The sequence below is a fragment of the Plasmodium brasilianum genome, chromosome 14 (assembly GCF_023973825.1).
Source record: "Plasmodium brasilianum strain Bolivian I chromosome 14, whole genome shotgun sequence".
NCBI classification, from domain to species: domain Eukaryota; phylum Apicomplexa; class Aconoidasida; order Haemosporida; family Plasmodiidae; genus Plasmodium; species Plasmodium brasilianum.
The window spans coordinates 2,022,009-2,044,123 of record NC_090127.1 but is presented as its reverse complement, the minus strand read 5'-3'; the positions used below and the strand labels follow the sequence as shown (position 1 = coordinate 2,044,123).

General features: G+C 28.2%; 5 protein-coding genes across 5 annotated transcripts; 3 read left to right on the top strand and 2 right to left on the bottom strand.

Moving 5' to 3' along the window:
• Nucleotides 1-317: 317 nt before the first annotated feature.
• On the top strand, nucleotides 318-1,502 carry MKS88_005658 (proliferating cell nuclear antigen 2; the record flags this gene model as incomplete). The annotated part of the gene is made up of 2 exons (XM_067218941.1): nucleotides 318-496; nucleotides 887-1,502. 2 exons carry the CDS (start codon nucleotides 318-320, stop codon nucleotides 1,500-1,502), a joined length of 795 nt encoding a protein of 264 aa, XP_067070866.1.
• A 1,084-nt stretch (nucleotides 1,503-2,586) lies between these two features.
• On the bottom strand, nucleotides 2,587-6,857 carry MKS88_005657 (heptatricopeptide repeat and RAP domain-containing protein; the record flags this gene model as incomplete). The annotated part of the gene is made up of 2 exons (XM_067218940.1): nucleotides 2,587-5,601; nucleotides 5,706-6,857. The coding sequence occupies 2 exons, from the start codon at nucleotides 6,855-6,857 to the stop codon at nucleotides 2,587-2,589; spliced, it is 4,167 nt and encodes a 1,388-aa protein (XP_067070865.1).
• A 1,465-nt stretch (nucleotides 6,858-8,322) lies between these two features.
• On the top strand, nucleotides 8,323-12,594 carry MKS88_005656 (regulator of MON1-CCZ1 complex; the record flags this gene model as incomplete). Its single annotated transcript, XM_067218938.1, has 5 exons — nucleotides 8,323-8,796; nucleotides 9,178-10,356; nucleotides 10,771-12,011; nucleotides 12,303-12,348; nucleotides 12,556-12,594. The coding sequence occupies 5 exons, from the start codon at nucleotides 8,323-8,325 to the stop codon at nucleotides 12,592-12,594; spliced, it is 2,979 nt and encodes a 992-aa protein (XP_067070864.1).
• Nucleotides 12,595-13,490: 896 nt separating this feature from the next.
• On the bottom strand, nucleotides 13,491-14,375 carry MKS88_005655 (haloacid dehalogenase-like hydrolase; the record flags this gene model as incomplete). The annotated part of the gene is made up of 1 exon (XM_067218937.1): nucleotides 13,491-14,375. The coding sequence occupies one exon, from the start codon at nucleotides 14,373-14,375 to the stop codon at nucleotides 13,491-13,493; it is 885 nt and encodes a 294-aa protein (XP_067070863.1).
• A 5,335-nt stretch (nucleotides 14,376-19,710) lies between these two features.
• Nucleotides 19,711-21,405, top strand: MKS88_005654 (uncharacterized protein; the record flags this gene model as incomplete). The annotated part of the gene is made up of 1 exon (XM_067218936.1): nucleotides 19,711-21,405. One exon carries the CDS (start codon nucleotides 19,711-19,713, stop codon nucleotides 21,403-21,405), a length of 1,695 nt encoding a protein of 564 aa, XP_067070862.1.
• Nucleotides 21,406-22,115: the final 710 nt, after the last annotated feature.

The following is a 22,115-nucleotide window of genomic DNA, read 5'->3' as shown; positions in this document are numbered from 1 at the left end:
TTGCATTTGTACTAAGCTCCCTTACCAGAGAAATACTATCTTCATAACATAAGAATTTGCTTAAAAAGGGAAGCTCCTTATCACACACGCGTGCACACTAGCACAGTTACACAGTCACGTATATACATATGCATATATATATATATATATATATAGATATATATAAATATTTATAAATATATATAAATATATATAAATATATATATATATTTACATATACGTATATACATGTGTGCATATGCGTGTATATTTGCGCGTATCAGAAGGAAAAGGACAAAAATATATTGAGAATTACTTAAAAAAAAATAGTAGGCAAAATGTTTGAGTGCAGAATAGATGGGCAATTTTTTAAAAAGCTCTTTGAAACGTTAAAAGATATATGTACTGAAGTTAATTTGGAATGTGATGAAAACGGAATTAAAATGCAGTCCATGGACTGCAGTCATGTATCTTTGGTCGATTTGAATATCATGTCTGACTTCTTTCAGCACTACAGGTTAGTCATGTTAAGAAATAGCAAATGCAGTTGAGTTGGCACAAATTTGCACATTCGTTTGCATAACTGTCTACATAACCGTCTGCATAACCGTCTGCATAACCGTCTGCATAACCGTCTGCATAACCGTCTGCATAACCGTCTGCTTGTTCGCCGTACCGTTCATGTACTTACGTGTTAATGTGACCTACTGTTCATGCGATATTCTGCTCAATGACCCGTCGTCTCGTGTTCCTGTAATTATGTCTACCACGTGTTTTTATTAGTTTTTATTAGTTTTCATTTCTTTTCATTCGTTTACTTTTCTTTTCATTCGTTTACTTTTCTTTTCATTCGTTTACTTTTCTTTTCATTGGTTTTCCTTTCGCTGCTCCTACCTCCTCATGGCAGGTGTGATAAGAACTGTGTACTAGGGATAAGCATAAATTTCATGTTAAAAATATTATCAGTAATAAAGGAGAAATCAACTGTGTTTTTATTTAAAGAAGACAGCGATAATGATGCTGTTTTGAATATTGGCATAATTGATGAAGAGGAACAGTCAAATACTGAGGATTCGTTAGAAATACAAGTCAAACTTATAAACACACAAAAAGAACATTTAGAGATACCACAATATGAGTATCATTGTCAATGTACAATGAAATCAAAAAAATTTCAAGAATTTACAAAATATTTAAATTCAATTGGTGATAATGTATCTATATCTATGAAAAAAGATACGATGATATTAAGTACAACTGGATCAGATATAAAGGTAACAAAACAATTTACAAATGATATGACAGATATATCAATTACTTGTTCTAAATCTGTTTCTCAAGAATTTGCAACAAGATATTTGGTTATGTTTTCAAGAGCATCTTCTTTATCTGATGAAGTTTTAATTTCACTCTCTCCTAACATTCCAGTGTCTATTAAATTTAACTTCAAACAGCAACTAACAGAGCTACAAGACAACTCTCACTTGACCTTTTTCCTAGCCCCCAAAATTGGCGAGTACTAGTACTGCGGAAAGGGGGGTAGTAGTATAAGTAGAGGTCCAAGTAGAGATCGAAGTGGAGGTCTAAGTGCGCGTAGAAGTCGAAGTTAAAGTAAAAAAAAAAAAAAGCGTTTCCTGCACTTACTCCATAGAAACATAACATTCGCGCGTAAAAAGGGAGAAAGTGAGCTTTTCAATTATTCACAATTGGAATTTTTTTTATTATATACAAATATACATACACACCCATACACATACACACCAAACCACAAACATGTGAATATGGAAACGTGCATGACTGTTTACATATTTAATCAAGCTACTTCTTATGATTTATAGCCCATATTTTTTTTTTTTTTTTTTTTTTTTTCATATCCTAAATGAGAGTACGTATATTACGTGCAAATTTTTATTTTCGATAAGTAAAAAATTAATATCCCCTTGCAATATTATAACCCCCAATTTTTGGCTATACATGATTCTTTTTTTTTTTTTACATTTGTCCACTATGTAATTAACATGCATACGTGTGTATATGTACGTATACGTATAAGTATGCATATGTACGAGTACGTACAAGTATGTAGTATGTATATACATGTATACACATATATGCACATGTGCTTATCTGAGTATGTTACATTTCCTCGTGATGATCTTTTAATAACGCAACTTGCAATAATTTTGTCTTTAAAAAATGCAAATTTAAAATTCGTGCAAAACTGGTGTTATGGGTGCTACAAATCCGTTGCAGGGAAAAGCACAAATTAAAATGTGCAAAAAATGGAACAAATGTAAAAAAAATAAAATAAAAATTGAATTAAAAATTAAAAAATTAGAAAAAATTTAAAAGAATTTTTAAAAATAAAATTAAAATAATAAAAAAATAAAATTTAAAGATTAAAAAAAAAATATTTTAAGATAAAAAAAAAAGATTAAACAGTAACCATAGTAATAATAACGAACGAGTGATTTAATCATTCATGAAATTGCGCAAAGATGAGATTATTAAATAGCTAATATATGATAAAAAAACAAATGTCAAATGAGAAAATTTCAATCGGGAAATTCATTTTTTTTTTTTATTTATATTTTCCTACTTTTTTGTTTATATTTTTCCATCCTGATCATACGTACTTCCCTGGTCCACACCTGTCGATAATAAATTCGAAGTGCTATTTTCCGTTTGATCCTTTTTCGAAGATAAGTCAGTACGACACGAAATATTGTAGTTATACTGGAGCTTTGTAGACTGTCTGAGCCTTTTCATAATATCTTGTTGATGCTTATTCCTATTTTTTATTTGATTAAAAAATATAGCTTCTTCGCTTATTGTGTAAAAGTCAGGTAATGACTTTTCATTTGCTTCATCCATGGTCGTACCGGGCGTGTTTATATGTTTTTCATTTTGATTGTTCCCCATCTCTTCATATATATTTCTGTTTAATGCTCTTTTATGTATTAATTTGGTTGAATGGGATTCCTGGCACGCTTCATCAGAGTACTCATCCTGCTTTCCCTGCAGTTCTTCTTTCCCTCCCCGCTGCACATCATTCTTGTTTATGACTACATTCAACCCACCCTTTACATTTGTATCCCCCCTGTCCACGTCCAAAATGTGCTTTAATATTTGCACTGAGTATTGTAGCTTTTTTTTAAAATTAAAACATTGATTCCATTCTTGATAAGGAATATGTATAATATACCACCCGAACTTTTTTAATATAAAATCTTTTATAATAGAATTCATAGTTCTACTATAGCTTTCTTTGTAAAAATGAGCTATACCATCTACTTCTATTAAAATTTTTTTATTCAATAATTTCACTGCAACTTGATTACGTTGTGCTCGATCATTATATATGCCCCCCTGCTGGTTATACTGTACTTTACCATTATCTATGTCTGCCTGCTTCTCCCCCCTTTTGCTTTCACAAAATAAGTTCATCTTCCCACCATTGGAGGTATTTGTTTCTTCATCAAAACTAATGTTATTATATGTGTATGCCTTATTGTGTTGTAAAAAATCAACAACAATGTCTAGTTGGAAAGGTCCGAACTGTACTTCACTCCTATGCTTTATTCCAACTAAGTTAAAATATCTTGAAATGTTTCTATGCGTTTTTGATGATAATATTATATAATCATCTATTTTGAACTTTACATTTCTACATTTAAGAAAAAACACTTTTAAATAAATGGGAAATTTAAAATAATTCGAAAAAAATGCTCTTAAATATAAGTCTACTATTTGTAACTGGTATATACTAATTAATGATATTTTCTGTCGATACTTTTCACTTAAAATGTAAACTAAATTAAAAAATAAATTTAACTCATTTTTAAAACGTTCTTCGAGTATTTCTTCTTTTATTGAATTGTCCTCTTTTTTATTCTTCCTTTCGATAGGTTCACCATTTACCTTATAATTAGAAATTGAATTCTTCAAAATCGCATGAACGTTCATAATTTTTGCGTTATTTTTACCTTGTCCGGTCAGGCAAAAATTTTCGCTCCTCCCTTCGGGCAATCTGGCACCCAACAATTTGACACCCTCCATCTTGGCACCTTCCATCTTGATACACCCCATTTTCGAAGCATTCCCATCATCCGCGCAATCGTCTTGGTGTTTATCATCGTCCGTGCTATCCTTGCTATATCTGACCATAGTAATGGACCCAGTGGACGACTCCCCCACATGTGCAACTTTTTTCTCTTGTTCCTGATCAAGGTACAGCTTGCTCATGTGAAAGTAGTATATGAAGGAGAATACGATATTCGTTAATTCCTTTTCATTAAATTCATGTATAAAGGAAATAATTTTTTGAAAAATAAAATCATAAAAGGGTTTATGATAAAAACACAATTTTGTAAATGAATTAAAAAGTTGACATACATGGGTTTTATTAATATCGTTACTATTATTTAGTAAAACCATTTTATGAGCTTTAAATAAAAATATAATATCCCTATATAAGAAGTTCGAGAGAGAATAGCATGTTAATGATAAATCAGACAAACTCAAATGATGAATATTTCTACTCAATGTTTGAAGAGATTTCTTAACAAATTTGTATGAGTACATTTTTAATTTACTAAACGAATAAAATAATAATATTATTTGAAAAGTTTTAATCGTGTCTATTCTTTCTGTACATTCCTTTAACAATAATTTATAGACCTTTTTATCTTTAAATTGTAATTTTACTAAACCGTATATTAAATTAGTTAATGATTCATTAGAAACAATTTCGTTGTTTCTTTTTTTTTTCCTTATTATGTAACTAATAAAATGAGAAAATTGTTTATACTGAATTCTTGCCTTTCCATACGAGTGTACAAAACTTGACAGACAAAAAAAATCAAAATGGTTTTCTCTTGAAGCATTCTTCTGCGCCTGTACCTGTCTCTGCGTCTTTATAACTGCTTCTTTGCTCTCTTTTCTTCCTTGAATAACAGACCTAATGGTAGAAGTACTGCAACTGGTTAACTTATATGACCATTTTTTTTGTACACCTTCCGTTGTAGATTGTGGTACAAGCGCATTCTCTGCAATTTTTCTTTTTGGCATAATTGTCCCCCCCATTTTTACTTCCATTTTTGCTTCTTTTTCCGCTTCCTTTTTGGACTCGTTAACCCTTCTCACCAACAGCCTGTACAAAACGATGTACACCTTGTGGTCCTGTAGCCCCACCCTACTGAACGAATATGCCAACTGCTGCAATGACAAAACGTCGAATTTGTAATTTTTAAATTTTGTTCCAATGGTTGCTCTATACAAAAACTCGTCAATGATATATGTAAATAAAGTTTTGTCCTTCCTATTTAACCTTACCAACGAATTAGCTAAGTTACTCATTTCGATATTTTTAAATTTTTGTATTTTCATAGCTGACTCGTTAATAATTTTATCTAGCATCAAGTTGTTGTTTATTTGAATTTTTGAAAAGGAATAAACTAAATTACTTAAAGATTGAACGGAAAATTTCGATACATTATTTATTATAAATGGAATTAAACAGTTAAATGTTTCATTATCATAATATTCTAGTTTTATCAAAGAATTCAATATTATCGAAACGTCTTTCGGTTTTAATATTTGTCCTTGTTCTATATTAGTCATCTGGTTATTTTTCATCTCAAAATTATTATTTTTTTTTTTTTTTCTACTATCTTCTGTACGTTTTTATTTTTTCCCAAATGGGGCACTTGTTCTTCCTTTTCTACCTTGTCTTCATTGCCTATTTCGGTTACCCCACTATGACATAAACTATCTGATGACCTGTCTACACATTTAACAAGACTGCTTCCAATAATCGCTTCGTCCTCTTTTAGCGAAACGCTTCCCATAACGGTGCCGTTTTTCCTGACCTCTTCATAATTTTTCACACCGTCAGCAGTGTAATCACAAATTTGAAAATTCGTCAAACCGGTCAAATTAACCAAATTTGTCGAATATGTCGAATTCCTTTGCAATTTCATTTTTTCTTTAATTTTGTCACATATAATTTTGCACAATTTATTATTTTTTTCTCCAATTTTTGAAAAACAATTCAATATAATTGCGAGCTGATGAAATTCATAATTTTTAATTTTTAAAATTACATTTTTTGCTACAGCATTGGTGAGAATATTACCTTGCCTGTTCATTTTTACACAACTATAAAAAATTATTGTACAGTCTTTTGGGGTATAAGCCCTTATATTTTCCGCTATTACAGGGATACATTTTTTATAAATTTTATCAATATGTTCTTTCGAATGAATGTTAAAATAAGAAAAAATGGAAATAATTTCTCTTATATTCCATGGCTTGCACTCATTAATGTTACTATTCAAAAAATTTTCTGTTAATTTTTTTATTAAATATATGGGTTTGGACTTTGTAAAAATGTATATCTGAAACAATTTACTAATGCTTGTGATATCAAAACTTTTATAAATTCTTTTTATTTGTTGATGTAACAATAAATTTAATACTTTGTCTTTTTTTTTTATTATATTTAACGTCTTGTATATTTTTATAAATTCATATGGTAAGAAACAACGAACAAACTTTCTTGTGCACTCAAATAAATTATCTACAAAATCACTTGGTAGTTTATTTAATTCATCTTGGTTTCGAATTATTTTATATATGTGTAATATTTCACTTTTACTTTTCTTATCTAAGTCCTCTATATCAAAAGGGATGTTCTTGTAGTGCAGCTTCAACTCATTTCGGTCAAAAGGTATTACAGTTATTTTTCGATATCGCGTATTGCTAGAAGAGAATTGCACACCTATCTTTTTTTTAATTACTATCTTTACTTGGTACATAACACAGCTTAAGTTTTTTACGCTCTCTGTGGCGCAGTGATGAAAACACAGTGAATACATGCTCCTCTGAAACATCGTTTTTAACTAGTCATTTTTTTTCGTTCCTTTTGTTCTTGACAAAGGGGCTTTACACGCGCGTGTAAGTATGAGCATACATATACGTGCACATGGGCATATACATATACGTGCACATGGGCATATACATATACGTGCACACGGCCGTATACCTTTACATGGCAAAATTATATGTTAGCACAAATGTATGCTGTCCTGTCCTCGTTGTATTTTTTTTTCATTTCTTTGCCATGTAAGGGCCTTTACATAACCCCTATGGACCCTTACATTACTTGGAATAAAAGTTGAGCTCCACTTATTCGTAGCAGTTCTGAACATTTTTAACCAAAATGTACATGACAACAGATGTACGAGAAGTTTAGAAAAATAGGAGAAGCTGTTTTTCCAAAATGAGGGTGCACAGGGCTTGTTTGTCATATCAACATTTTGCGAATTTGTCAATTCGTCAGTTCGCTCTCCAATTCTTCTTCTCGTTTGCCTTTATATATGTATTCCCACTATTACGTACATTACGCGTGTGCGGTGCTGCTTATTCAGTGTTGTACATGCTAGCCAAATAGATGCATATATATGTGCATAAACGAATAATTTTCCTTTTCCCTTGCGTGACTGGTATCAAACCTTCATTCATTCTGCGCATATATAAAACCATACATACATGTTTCAATTCAAAAATTGGTTAATCCTCAAAAATTCTCAAAGTATAATTTACTTCTCTAAATTAATTTAAAAAAAAAAAAAAAAAAAAAAAAATATACACAACAAAAAATATACAAAATATAACAAATACAATAAAATATATAAAATACACTACATAAAATAAATAAAAATACTGCAACAAGTTAAACAGCGAGTGCAACAAAAAATTCGAGCTCTGGGAAGTTTTAAAAAAGCAGCAAATAATTTAAAGCCCTTTCGCCCCACAGCGAAATGTTAAGATAAAATGATAACACAAATTGACAGAGGGGTTAAAAAATAAAATAATGAACAATAAATAATGAATATTGTACAATAAATATTACACAATAAATATTATACATTAAATATTATACAATACATATTATACAATAAATATTGCACAATAAATATTGTGCAATAAATATTATATGATAAATATTACACAATAAATATTGTACAATAAATATTATATGACAGATATTACATAATAAATAAATAAATGAATAAACAAAATATCTCAAAAAATCTGGTTCCTATGAATAATTTTGCCTGCCGACAAGTACAATCATCGTGTGCTAGTATATATATATATATATATATATATATTTGTGCGCATACGCATACTTATGTACACATATTGACGCCCATAGTGATATACATACTTGTGTACACACTGATATACATGTGCATTTATAAATTCGCTTGTGCATTCGCGTATTCATTCGTTTATTTTTTCATTTATATGGCAAAAACAGAGTTGTGAACGGGTCAAATGATGAATACGCAAAACCCAAGAGCACACCCAATTGAGAAAGAGGAAGACTCTTTAATTAAGCTAACTAATTTGGAAAAAGACAAAACAAAACCGAACGAAATGGACGAAATGGACGAAATGGACGAAAAGGACGAAATGGACGAAAAGGACGAAATGGACGAAAAGGACGAAATGGACGAAAAGGACGAAATGGACGAAAAGGACGAAATGGACGAAAAGGACGAAATGGACGAAAAGGACGAAAAGGACAAAATGGACAAAAAGAACAAAAAGGAAAAAGAACAAGAAGATGGCAAAGGGGAAGAAAAGAGCAAAAGAGAAAGTGAAGAAAGGGAGGAAGAATGGAATGAAGAAAAGCCAGTACACGGATTGGGGACACATACCAAAAAGGTCATAAAAAGGAACAAAAAAAACACAGCGGTTTCGGCATATTCGCCTGCATATATATCTGAACCGATATATCAGTGGGAGGTAAAATAATAAAACAGAAATGGACAAAACAAGACAAAAAAGGGCGCAACAAAACAAAAAAAGGGCTCAACAAAACTAAACAAAAGATTTTGCCATTTTGACAGAATTAACGTGCAAATAACGTTGTTCTGTTAAAGTGTAGTTGGTGTTATCTTAATAAGATGGCAGATACAGAAAATAAGGAAACTAAGAAAAATGAGAAAAATTAGAGAAAAAAAAAAAAAAAAATGCATTTATCATTTTTATCGCTATCTGCATGATAAATAAGGTTTCGTGCATATTCCTAACTCGTTGTACACCTTACGTCCTCATCTATTCGCTCAACCTTTTACTCGTTCATTTTATGCTAAATATTTCACCTCTTTTTGTTGCTCCTTGCAGGTGTCCAGCAGTGACCGCATTTTTTACGATAAAGTAAACGATTTCATAATACATCAGAACGTGTCTACAAAAGCGTTACTTGTTACTGATATAAAAAAAAATAAAGAGAATTACAAAGGAGTATATGTAAAATTCGACAAAGACTTGTGTGAGCACATTTGTTTCTCTATTAATGGAAGTTTTTTTCTTTACTATTGTATTAACCCGAACAGAATTGAAATATCAGATATATTAAATAATCATAATATTTATCTGAACGTGGAAATAAATAAATTGAATGAATACGAAATATTAGGTTTGTTTTGGTTGAATAATAATTATAATAATAATAATTATAGTAGTAATAATAATAATTATAGTAGTAATAATAATAATTATAGTAGTAATAATAATAATTATAGTAGTAATAATACTAATTACAGTAGTAGTAATAATAATAATAATAACACAATTTGGAAAGAAAAAATTGAAAATTTAAGTTCATCAGATTTTGTAGTAGTAACAGATAATTCGATTGAAATTTTTAAAATATCCTATGATAATTTAATTATAACCCCTTTGAAAAAACATTTTATCAAATCGAAATATTGTTGGTATGATGAGAATAGTTCATATATTGCTTTATTGTCATATAATAAAAATCATGTTATTTTACCATATTTATTAAGTAATAATAATGCAATCAAATTACCAAAAATTGAATTAAATATATTAAAGACAGATGTGATAAATAAAAGTGATATTCAAATTATTACTCTATATGAGGAAACATATTGTATTCATAAAGATTTTCGAATTGGGAGGATATCATTTCGTTGTTTATCATCTACCTTATATTTTGATTACGTTCTTGATTTGTTTTATAATGGTATTGTTGACACTTTTTCCATTGACAATTTATTTCTTGTCTTTAATTATTCAAATGAAAAAGTATATATATTTGATGTGAAATATAAAAAAAAAACAAATTCCTTTAATATTTTAAATGATCAAAGTAATCACACTATAAACATTTCGTATTTAACATATCCCAAATCATTTAAAACGCAAATTGATTTTAATCATATATCTTTCAAACCGTTTAATGTGTTAATTGATGACCAATATGGTAACGTCTACAAGGTGCATATGGATTATGACGTGTTCATGCTGCAGATTTGTCAGCATTTCTCGAATTTGGTAAGTCCGAACGGAGGCACACATAGAAAAGGGGGCGAGAAGAGGCATACCTATGTGTATATGTGTACATATGTAGCTCTATCACTATGTCGTTATTTCGTTATTTCGTTATTTCGTTATTTCGTTATTTCGTTATTTCGTTATTTCGTTATTTCATTATTTCGTTACTTCATTATTTCGTTATTTCGTTACTTCATTATTTTATTATTGTTTATTTTATCTTTATTTTTTTAATTTTTTTTTCCTGCGCAAAGGCGAGCACAGCAAGCTGACGCTGATATCAGCGATAGTGCCTATAATGCTGCTAATCATTTCGCGTGCTTTGCTAACTGCGCTCATATATATATATATATATATATATATATATATATTTGTATTCATGAGCTCGTGTTTCCCCAATTCGACTACTCGTAGAATGCCTCGGTGGATGTTTTGTTGAGGAGACCCAACTGCAAAAACCGCATTACGGAAATATTTTACCTGGCCTTAGAAAACGATATACAAATAGAAGATTTTTTAAGTATAGTAAACATAATAAATATTAACTACCGAAAATTGATTGAACAGTGTGCAAAGAAAGGTAATACTATTACCACTATGTCTGTAACAAAAACAAATCGAAAGATCATTCAACCACTTGAAAGTTTATTAAAGAATTTAGGTGGTAAAACATTAATCACAGAAAAAGATATTGTTACTGATGCATTTCATACTTTTATGATAAAGAAATATAGTCTTAATAAAAAAGAAACATTATTTAACTTTTCCTTGAATGTTCGAGAACTTGAGAAAAACAAAAAAGATAAAAAAAAAAGCGTACATATCAAAAATGAGACCGGCGAAAAGTATATGCTAAAATATAAAATAAAAAAGAAATCACAAGAGAATGACAAACGGAGTGGCCTTAATATTTCAAGCGAAATGGATCAAACTCGAGGGGATGAAAAAAATAGCGCATTAGTAGATGGGAACTCGTCGAACGGAAAAAAGGGCATTAAGGATGATGGCAGCAGTGGTAATATCGGAAATGGTGATATCGGCAGTGGTGATATCGGTATTGGAGGTGATAAGAACGCACGTAACCGCAGTGTCGAATATACGAAAAACGTTAATTGTATCATTGAACAAAAAGACATAGAGAAAGAACCACATAAAGATATAAAGAATGAATATAAATTAAAATTGAATTATTCGGAGTTAAATAACATGCCCATATTTTTAATATATGTACTTGAGTATATGAAGTCTTTATTATATTTAAATATTATACCTAACCGTATACTGCAAACTTTTATATTTGATTTATGTATTTTCTTTAAACAAGATAATTGTTTAAGACAGTTATTACAGTTCTATGTTATTTCTGATTCTATTGAAGTAACCAAGAGATTATTTCATTACTGGAAATTAACCGAACATCCATGGGCATATCAGTACTGTTTAGATATGTCATTAAGATTGAAAGAATATGAAATGGCTATACACCTTTTTCTGTGTGCAAAGAAATATTTAAAAATTATAAATTTTTTAAGAAATTACAATTTAGTTGATTACCCTATCTCTGTTATTTTACAAGCCATTGAAAATGATTTCGACTCGCCTGATAAATATATCATTTTTAATCAAGTGCTTCTTTCCCTGAACAACTGGATCATGTATACTGTTTTAGCAACGAGCGAATATAGCGAAATTGACACGTGTACATAGGAGGATACACCAAATTTGCACATTTTTAACCAATTTTTAGCCAATTTCTTCTTTACATTTTGCTTTATTTTTTCCACATTTTAAGCCAGTTTTTACCCTATATTTTGCCATATGTATATATATATGTGCATATATATATATGTATATATATATATATATATATATATATATATATATATATATATTAGATAGATAGATAGATAGATTAGATATTTTTTTTTTTTTTTTTTTTTTTCTAGCGACGCCAACCGGGATCCTGCGAAATTTCCCCTGCCGAACTTACAAGTAAGTGTTTCACTTTCGCATTTTCGTGGTATGTCGAAGCGCGAGTACACACTTCTATAATACTGCGATGATTGCAATTGTACATATATGTGAGAACATATTTTGTTCATCTCGTGATGTATGTACTTTTATGCTCTTATTTATATGTTCTCATATTTACGCCTTTATTATTTTTTTTTTTTTTTGCATGAATTTCACGAATAAAAGAATTGTGATAAATGGGTTAAGCTAGTTGAAGAAACTTAAAAAAGTGCTGCATTTATAAGTGTAATAAATCTTTTCCTAATTTTTTTTATTCGTTCATAAAAAGTATACACATATATATATATATATATATATGCATTTTTTCTTTTTATTATCATTTTCTTGAATAAGACAAACTTGCAATGTTTATGTAAGACACATTTATAAGTGCACAATTATAAGTGCATTGATTTAAAAAAAAAATGATAAATAATAAAATAAAGCAAAAAAAAAAAAAAAATTGAGCATAAAAATAAAAAGGGGCACATAAGAGATTATAAAAATTAATAATAATATATATATTATAACATAAGGTGTTTCCATGAGGGGCTTTCAAGGAAGAATGAAAGCTCATGTACAGAATGATTTTAATTGAAGTATTTTATCCTGTACAGTAAAATGTAATTAAAATACATTACATTATATCAAAAAAGTGAAAGAAAAAAAAAAAAAAAAAAAAGGAGATAGAAAAGAAGTTAAGAAAATCAGTTAAACATGTTGCATAAATGCATAAAACTAACATCCACGTTGGCACGTAATGGCAGATACATAAACGGGACACGCGTCTCACATTTAATATACAGTGCATACATACATATATATATATATATATATATATATATCAATATTTTTTTTTTTTAAATATTCCAATGAACTTGTTTCCTTCGACTTGTTTCCCTCGACTAATTTTTTAATTTTTAATTTTTAATTTTTAATTTTTTATTTTTAATTTTTAATTTTTTATTTTTAATTTTTAATTTTTTATTTTTAATTTTTAATTTTTTATTTTTAATTTTTTATTTTTAATTTTTATTTTCCCCCTCCCCCCTTTACCTCCTCCAATTATTAACACTACTCATATACGTACACCTCCCATGTATACCCACATCAAGTTTTTCCTATTTCTTCAACTCGAACACTTTCTTTAACAAATAAGCAACAGCTCCCTCCCTATGGGATAAAGGTAACACACACTTGGCTAACGATTTTGCAGACTCAGTAGCGTTTGCTACAGCGAAGGAATATTTAAAATTCGAAAGCATAGCTATATCATTCTCTGCATCCCCAACTACTAACACTTGATCATTTGATATGTTATAATGTCTTAATAAATAATTAATACCTGTATATTTATCATGGCCTAGTTTCGTAACTTCTGCATGCCCATTATATGTTGTAAAAATTGTTAATTTATTTTCGAATTTTTTTTTTAAATTTTCTATTACACTTTTTGATTCAGATGGATCTAATACTATCATAAGTTTATTCATAGTCCTATACTTCAACATTTCATTATGTCTTATAATTATACTTCTATTTTCACTATACATTTTTTGTAAAAAATCAGCATATTTGTTATCTTCTGTAACATAATTTGACTCCCCTCTATGAAAAATGGTTTGATTTACTAAATTATTTTCAACAAGATATGTTATTAATTCTGTATATATATCAGTTTCTATTGTTTCATCAAGTAATGTATAACCTATCTGGTCATATACTATTGTTCCATTTATATATACACCTGGCATACCATAAAAATTCATTTTCTTTAAATTTTCCTCACCAAATGCACTTAAAATGCCAACTTTTGATCGTCCTGTACATATACTAACCATGTAACCTCTTTCAATCGCTTCTTTTATTGCTTCAATATTTTCCTGAGGAACTTTAATGTCCTTATCTACAAATAAGGTTCCATCAAAATCTATCAGCAGTAATTTTATGTCTGCTCCTTTTAATGTTTCCTCCACATTTGTGCTCGTACTTTTCCCAGGAGCCATATTTTGCGCAATGAAAATAAAAAAAAAATGAGGGAAATAACGAATGTGGAAAAAATAAAGAAAGCGGAAAAATTGCGAAAAATGGGAAAAATTACGAAAAATGGGAAAAAGAACGAAAAATGGGAAAAAGAACGAAAAATGGGGAGAATAAAAAAGCTAGCAAAATAGGAATAAAAATAAAAAATTTCTGACCCTGTAAGGAAAAAATGAATGAATAGGTATAGGCGCAAGAGGTTAAAATAAATAAATAAATAAAATAAGAAAATAAAATAACAAAATAAAATAACAAAAATAAAATAAGAAAATAAATTAAGAAAATAAAATAAGAAAATAAATTAAGAAAATAAAATAAGAAAATAAAATAAGAAAATAAAACAAGAAAATAAATTAAGAAAATAAAATAAGAAAATAAAATAAGAAAATAAAATAAGAAAAGCAAAATGCAAAAAAGATGGCAAATACGAATGGACGGCGGACGCAAAAATGATTTACATACGGGATAAAAGAAATTCCCGATTCGAAAAAAAAAAAACTAAAGGTCCTTTTTTCAAATTATTTGGGAAAGATGAAGCAAGATCTTTAAACTTATTGCATTACTATAAAGGAAAAAAAAAGTCAAAGGTAAAATGCAGTAATGCTTAAGAAGAAAAATAAAATGAAACAGAATAGGAAGTAATAAAAAAAAATTAAAAAAAGCAAAAAAAGTAAAATAAAAATAAAAGAAAAATGTGAAGCATAAAAAGAAAAGAAAAGTGTGAAGCATAAAAAGAAAAGAAAAGTGTGAAGCATAAAAAGAAAAGAAAAGTGTAAAGCATAAAAAGAAAAGAAAAGTGTAAAGCATAAAAAGAAAAGAAAAGTGTGAAGCATAAAAAGAAAAGAAAAGTGTGAAGCATAAAAAGAAAAGAACAAATGGCAATAAAGAAAAGAAAAACTGTAAAAATTCTTAAAAAAACATGCACATTCATTTACATATACATGTATATATATGTATATATATATATATGGGATGTATATATATTTATATACAAATACAGAATTATATATGCATTTATACTATTTCTGTTAAGTGCTTTTCCCTCTTCGTTTCATATAATTTGAGTATATATTTAAAATGCTTTCGTCGCCCTTAGGGGAAAAATGTATTCATATTCCTCATACGACAATATACCATAATATGTGGTTATATTCAAGGATGAAATGGTCAAGTATAAAAAGGGAAAAGAAAAAAAAAAAAAAAAAAAAAAAGGCGAAGACACAGTAAAGGAAAAACAAAAGAAATGAGAAGTATGATGTTAACTTTAATACTTTTCAGTAAAATTTTTTTTTTTTTTTTTTTTTTGCCAGCACGTGCAATCCAAACAAAAAAAAAAATAATAATAACGAAATAGCAAAAGTATGAAATAAGGAAATGTTTAAATAACGAAATATTAAATCGTTAAATAACGAAATATTAAATCGTTAAATAACGAAATATTAAATCGTTAAATAACGAAATATTAAATCGTTAAATAACGAAATATTAAATCGTTAAATAACGAAATATTAAATCGTTAAATAACGAAATATTAAATCGTTAAATAACGAAATATTAAATCCTTAAATGACGAAATATTAAATCGTTAAATAACGAAATATTAAATCGTTAAATAACGAAATATTAAATCGTTAAATAACGAAATATTAAATCCTTAAATGACGAAATATTAAATCGTTAAATAACGAAATATTAAATCGTTAAATAACGAAATATTAAATCCTTAAATGACGAAATATTAAATCCTTAAATGACGAAATATTAAATAGTGAAAAACGAAATAACGGTATAGAGAAATAATAAAATTAAAAAATTAAATATAAAAATAGTAAGGATTCTGTACATGCTACAAACATGACAATAAAGAAAAATAGAAATAAAATGAAGATGCGAATATTTTTTTACATGATGAATAGGAATTGCCAAAATGACTACGTGAAAGCGTACCTGAATATCTAATATATGTATGTAAACTATATATATGTATATATTTGTATGTTTATATATGCATAACTTGCACTGTGTATAGCAGTAATTAAAGAATGGCTGCAACATGAATGTACCCATAAGGAGCTACTAAGATATTAACGCATTCTGTCAATTATTTTGATGAAAATATTCGAAGGAATTTTGTATGTCTCTTTCAAATTACATATACAAACACTATTATTAATACAACAGTGTTTTACTGTGATTACTGCTATTATGACTATTCAGCTATCGTTCGTATTATTGCTACCACTCCCTTGTTGTGTTTTTGGCTATATTTACTTTTTCTTTTTCTTATTATTCTTCCATTTTGCTGTTTCCCCTTTTTAGCTTTATGTACACAAAATGAGGGTTACAAAATAAAAAAATAAAAAAAAAGAATAAAAGGATAAAAGAATAAAAGGATAAAAGGATAAAAGGAGTAAATAAAGTCATATTGTGCACCAAAAAACTAATAAATTTAAAAAAAAAAAAGAAAAAACGAAAAAACGGAAAAGATAAAGAAAAGGAAAAGGAAAAAACTGAAAAACCTTATTTTAAGAAAACTTTTTTACTATTTTTTCCCCATTAACATTAATAAAATATATCTCAAAAATAATTTTTTTTTTTAATTTTAAGTATTATGAATGACATTCAAAATAAACGTAATTCGTAGTAACACAATAGTATTATATGCTCATTCACAATGTGAATTTTTAAAGATAATTTATTGGTTCATTCTTTAATATTTATCTTATTTTATTTTTTTTTTTTTTCTATTTTTTCCCCATCATTGTGTGAACTAACTAAAAAAGGAATAAAATCATTCTGACCGTTTATTTATTTACACTCCAGATGCGTATGCATACATGAACACATGACCACATGCACACTTGCATACATGCATACACTCGTACATGCATACACTCGTACATGCATACACTCGTACATGCGTACATACGTACATATATATATATATATATATATATATATATATATATATATATACAGTAAATACATAAATAAATAATAGTAATAATAGCTAGTAAATAATGAAGGTGAAGGCGGTGATGGGGGAGGTGATACGGTATATGTCAACGTAGAATTAAGCTGCTTACAACATAAATTAAGGTATTATTTTATAAGAAGACAGCTTAAAATATTGCAAGACATAAAAGTTATGGATTGTAAATTAAAGATAAAGAAAACTCACGCTTAATAGCCCTATTCTTATGTTATAATATATATTGACAAATAATATGATTATTACATTTTATGTCTATGTAATAGTATAACCAAAAATATAGATATACCTTTTATGATAATCTTCTTATCTGTGAACATCCAAATTTAAGGCAGTCACATTGGGTATGTTTCCGGGAGTACCATAAAAGGAAGAAACGGAAGAGCTACTGTTTTTTACATACATCTGCACGCGTAAAACAAAAAAAAGAATATTAATTTTTAAGACATTCTGGGGAAGTATGGTTTGAAGTACATAAATTAACAATTCTTTTGTTGAAAACTTTTATTCTTTTCCCTTTATGTTGTTGCATGAAGATGACTTTCTCTTATTTGATTGAAAAAAAAAAAAAAAAGAAAAAGCAAAAGAAAAAGAAAAAGAAAAAGAAAAAGAAAAAGCGAAAGAAAAAGAGAAAGAAAAAGCGAAAGAAAAAGCGAAAGAAAAAGAGAAAGAAAAAGCGGAAGAAAAACAAAGGAAAAAAAAAGAAAAACGAATAGGAAGAAAGAACAAAAGAAAACGTTACAATCCTCTTACCTTTTTATAAACTTCATCAGTTCACGTATTTCTCAAATAGCTTTAATATGAGGCAATCAAACTTTTTCGTTAAACCAACTTAAAGGTCTAAATTTTTTTTTTATCCCCTTTTGAGTGTAAAATTATTAATGTTAATGTGCTCATCTGTAATATCAGCTACAAAGCATGGCGTTAAATAGTAATAATGCGGATTTTCATATATTTCTTTAACAATATTTTTTTATGTTTGTTCAGGAATAAAAAAGAAAGAAAAAAAAAAAAAAAAAAAAAAAAAAAAAGAAAAAAAAGAAAAAAAAAAAAAAAAAAAAAAAAAAAAAAAAAAAAAAAAAAAAAAAAAAAAAAAAAAAAAAAAAAAAAAAAAAAAAAAAAGGAATAATGAAAAGCAAAAAAAAAAAAAAATTAAAAAAAAAAATGGTTGCAATAAAAACTGTAAGTTTTATTATTTATTATATATGTATAAAGTTTTTCTCCGGTATGATATATGTAGGTTATACGAATAAAACAATGTATTTATTTTTAACAACTGCTTATTTTTTTGACTACATATAGGACTTCATTTCGACAAGAACACATTGTCTCTTTTTCAGTAAAAACAAAAATATTTATTTATAAAATTTGGAATGATTTTATGTTCTGCATTACGTTGTTTTAGCAACTGGTCTACGAGCAGCTCAGAATTGCTACTCAAAAAAATAAAGAATAGTATGGCGATATATAGCAAAATATAGCGAAATATAGCGAAATATAGCAAAACATACCAAAATACAGCAAAAAAGAAATTGCTTAAAATGTATTTCGTACTATGACAAAAAAATTAATTACGTATGACCTTTTTTTGTACGTTTGTATATGCATGTGTATGTATATCGGTACACTTATGCACATACATATATGTACTTATTCTTCCCCTCTTTTGTTTTGAAGATTTTCATTTTTATATTTCCCTCCCACCCTCCAAGTAACATTTCCAAAAGGTAGACCACAATATTAAAGTTGGGTCATACTTTTTCTTTCTTTTTTTTTTTGTGTAACTATTTTTCCTCCTATCTTTTTTATTTTTTTATTTTTTTGTTATTTTGTTTTTCTGTTATTCTGTTTTTCTGTTATTCTGTTTTTCTGTTATTCTGCTATTCTGTTATTCTGTTATTCTGTTATTCTGTTATTCTGTTAATTAGTTTTTTTGCCTTTCTTTTTTTTTCCCTCCCCTCCCCTTTTTGTATGAAAAAGCAAAAAATGATATGCAAATGAATAGGGGAAATTATATGTACAGTATGCACACAACATACGCATCGTGCACAAACAATAAAAGTTTTATACATGAATAATAAATAAGCTTAATGCGTGAATAGTATAAGATTAGTGTACTAATAATATAAGGTTAATGTGTGAATACTACTGGTTTAATGTACGAATAGATACATACATTACACGAACACAGGCGTTGTATAGGCGGAACTTATAATACAGATACACGCATATCTGATACGCGCGCAAATACGTATGCATATACGTGTGTGTGCATATATGTATATATGTGTATGTATAGAAAAAGCAAGATGAACGAACAGCTGAAATGGGGCAAAGGAGGAGCTAGTGAGTTACATGAAAGGAAACGTCAAATTTTTGAAACCGAGAAAAAAGAGTTTTGCCTTTTTTACATAAGAGAATTGCTAAATGTGATATACACCACATATAAGAGTACGAAACCCGTATACACACATTTTATTTGTTCTAAGAAGAACGATTATGACCATTTGAAGAATAATAATTTAGTTTATTATACACCTAATTCTATGTTAGAACAGCATTTTCCGGACTATTTTCAGAATGTTTATTTCCTATGTGCTCATTATACCATGAGGGAGAGGGAAGGCAATGTAATGATTGATAGCAGTATGGATTATATGAGGATTAGAAACACTATGGATAACGTAAGTACTGGAAGCACTATGGATAAACTAAGGAATGTAAAGAGTGCATATAACGCTGATAGTGTGTCCAGAATAAACATAAATAGTAGTATGGAAAGAGATGAAAATAAAAATGGTCAAAAGAATAAAGATACATTTTATTTTATTTTCACTTTCTATATGGAACCAAATTTCATTTGGGAAGAAGTGAACATTCCAATATTCCATGAAAGGGGATATATTGAGTGTAAATTTGATTCAGTCGATAATTTAATGAAACTAAATAATGTCGTTAACTTATCAGAGAAGTTAAAGAGGCATACCTACAATAAAACCTTAATTCAACACATAAGAGAATTGAGTAGTAGAAGTACACGAATAGATAATAAAAACATCGTTAGTAGTATCGTCAACCAGGAGGATAATTATAATAGTAATAGTAATAACAGTATTAATAAAAATAACAATAGCAACTGCAATGGTAGTAGAAATGGAAACAGTGATAGCAATAATGCTCACAGGAGAAGTACACGTAAGAGTAGCGAAAATGGAACGACTACCTATGATACTAGCAAGGGACCAAGGGAAACACCCGACAGTGTGCACTTATTACCTTTTTTTATTTCAAGTGACTATTTACATAAGAATTCCACGATTTGTAAAACTAGAGTCATCAGCTTTAATGAAAGAGATATATATTGTAAAATAGACGAAGGGGATAGCTTTCCAAAGCAAATCTTACTTTTGGTCCGGAACAAACTGTACAAGAAATTGAAATTTATGGAAATGCACACAGCAAAGGGGGGAACTGCAATGAAAGAGGTTATACAAGGGAGGGACACTACAATAAAGGGGACCTTACCAGGGGACACTTCAATGAAGGAAGTTGTACCAGAACATACATTAATCAAGGAAGCTGTACGAAGGAACAGCACAAGTGCAGGTATAATAAAAAATGAAGCAAAAGAACAATATCGTAATATATCACTTAACAAAAAAGGTCATCAACAAAATGTTAAAAATAAAGATAATTGCACTGGATTAAACTATACAAAAATTCAAAGAATTATTAATTCCACAGATATGATATTTAAAAAGGCATATTCTGATCAACAACTAGAATACCTACTCATGCAGTCAAGGGAAAAAAGTCTGACCAGGTATATACCTAGTACCACATACTTCACTAATGATAAGGTTATAAATATGCATTTAGAGTTAGATGAATATTATAAATTCTTTCAAAAAGGAAAAAATCAATTCAAAAACACATTACAAGATCCATGGCAACTAGGCATTGGAAGAAGTAAAACTCAGGATGGAAAGAAGTTTTACGAATAAAAAAAAAGTCAAGGCGCTTTTCAATAAATGAACCCCTAAACACATGAACAGTTAAGGAAAAAAAAAAAAGAAAATTAGGAAACATCTAGCGGATGATCGGTAAGCAGATAGGTTGATTAGAGGCTTAACATGTTTACTCTTCAACAAGGACATATGAGACTAGGGGGAAATAATATATGCAAAATAATTTGAAATATTTAGTATTACATTACTTCACATTGTGTTATGGTTACATTATGGTATGTTGCATTATATTGTATAGTATTGAACATCCTTTATTTTTTTTTATGCTTCTTTTTTTCTATTTTATTTGAATAATTATGTGATTTTTAACTTTGAATATATCGTTGTATTTGTTGTAAAAAGATTGTATGACTTGTTCATAATTTACGTACACATGTAAAGTGTTACATGTTGTCAATACTTGCACGAATGTGTATTAATTCAAAAAAAGAAAGTAATAAAACAATATAATATATATGATAAAATATAAATAATGAAAGATAAAAAAATAAAATATAAAATAAAATGAATCATTTTTGCGATTATTTATAAGTAAATAGGAAAAATAAATCTCTCACATTTTGAACACTCACGCTTGCTATATCCCTATGCATGTGCATGGAAAGGATAAAAAAAAAAGAAAAAAATAAATAATAAATATAATAAAAAATGTAACAATATAACAACATAACAGTGTGACAACAGTA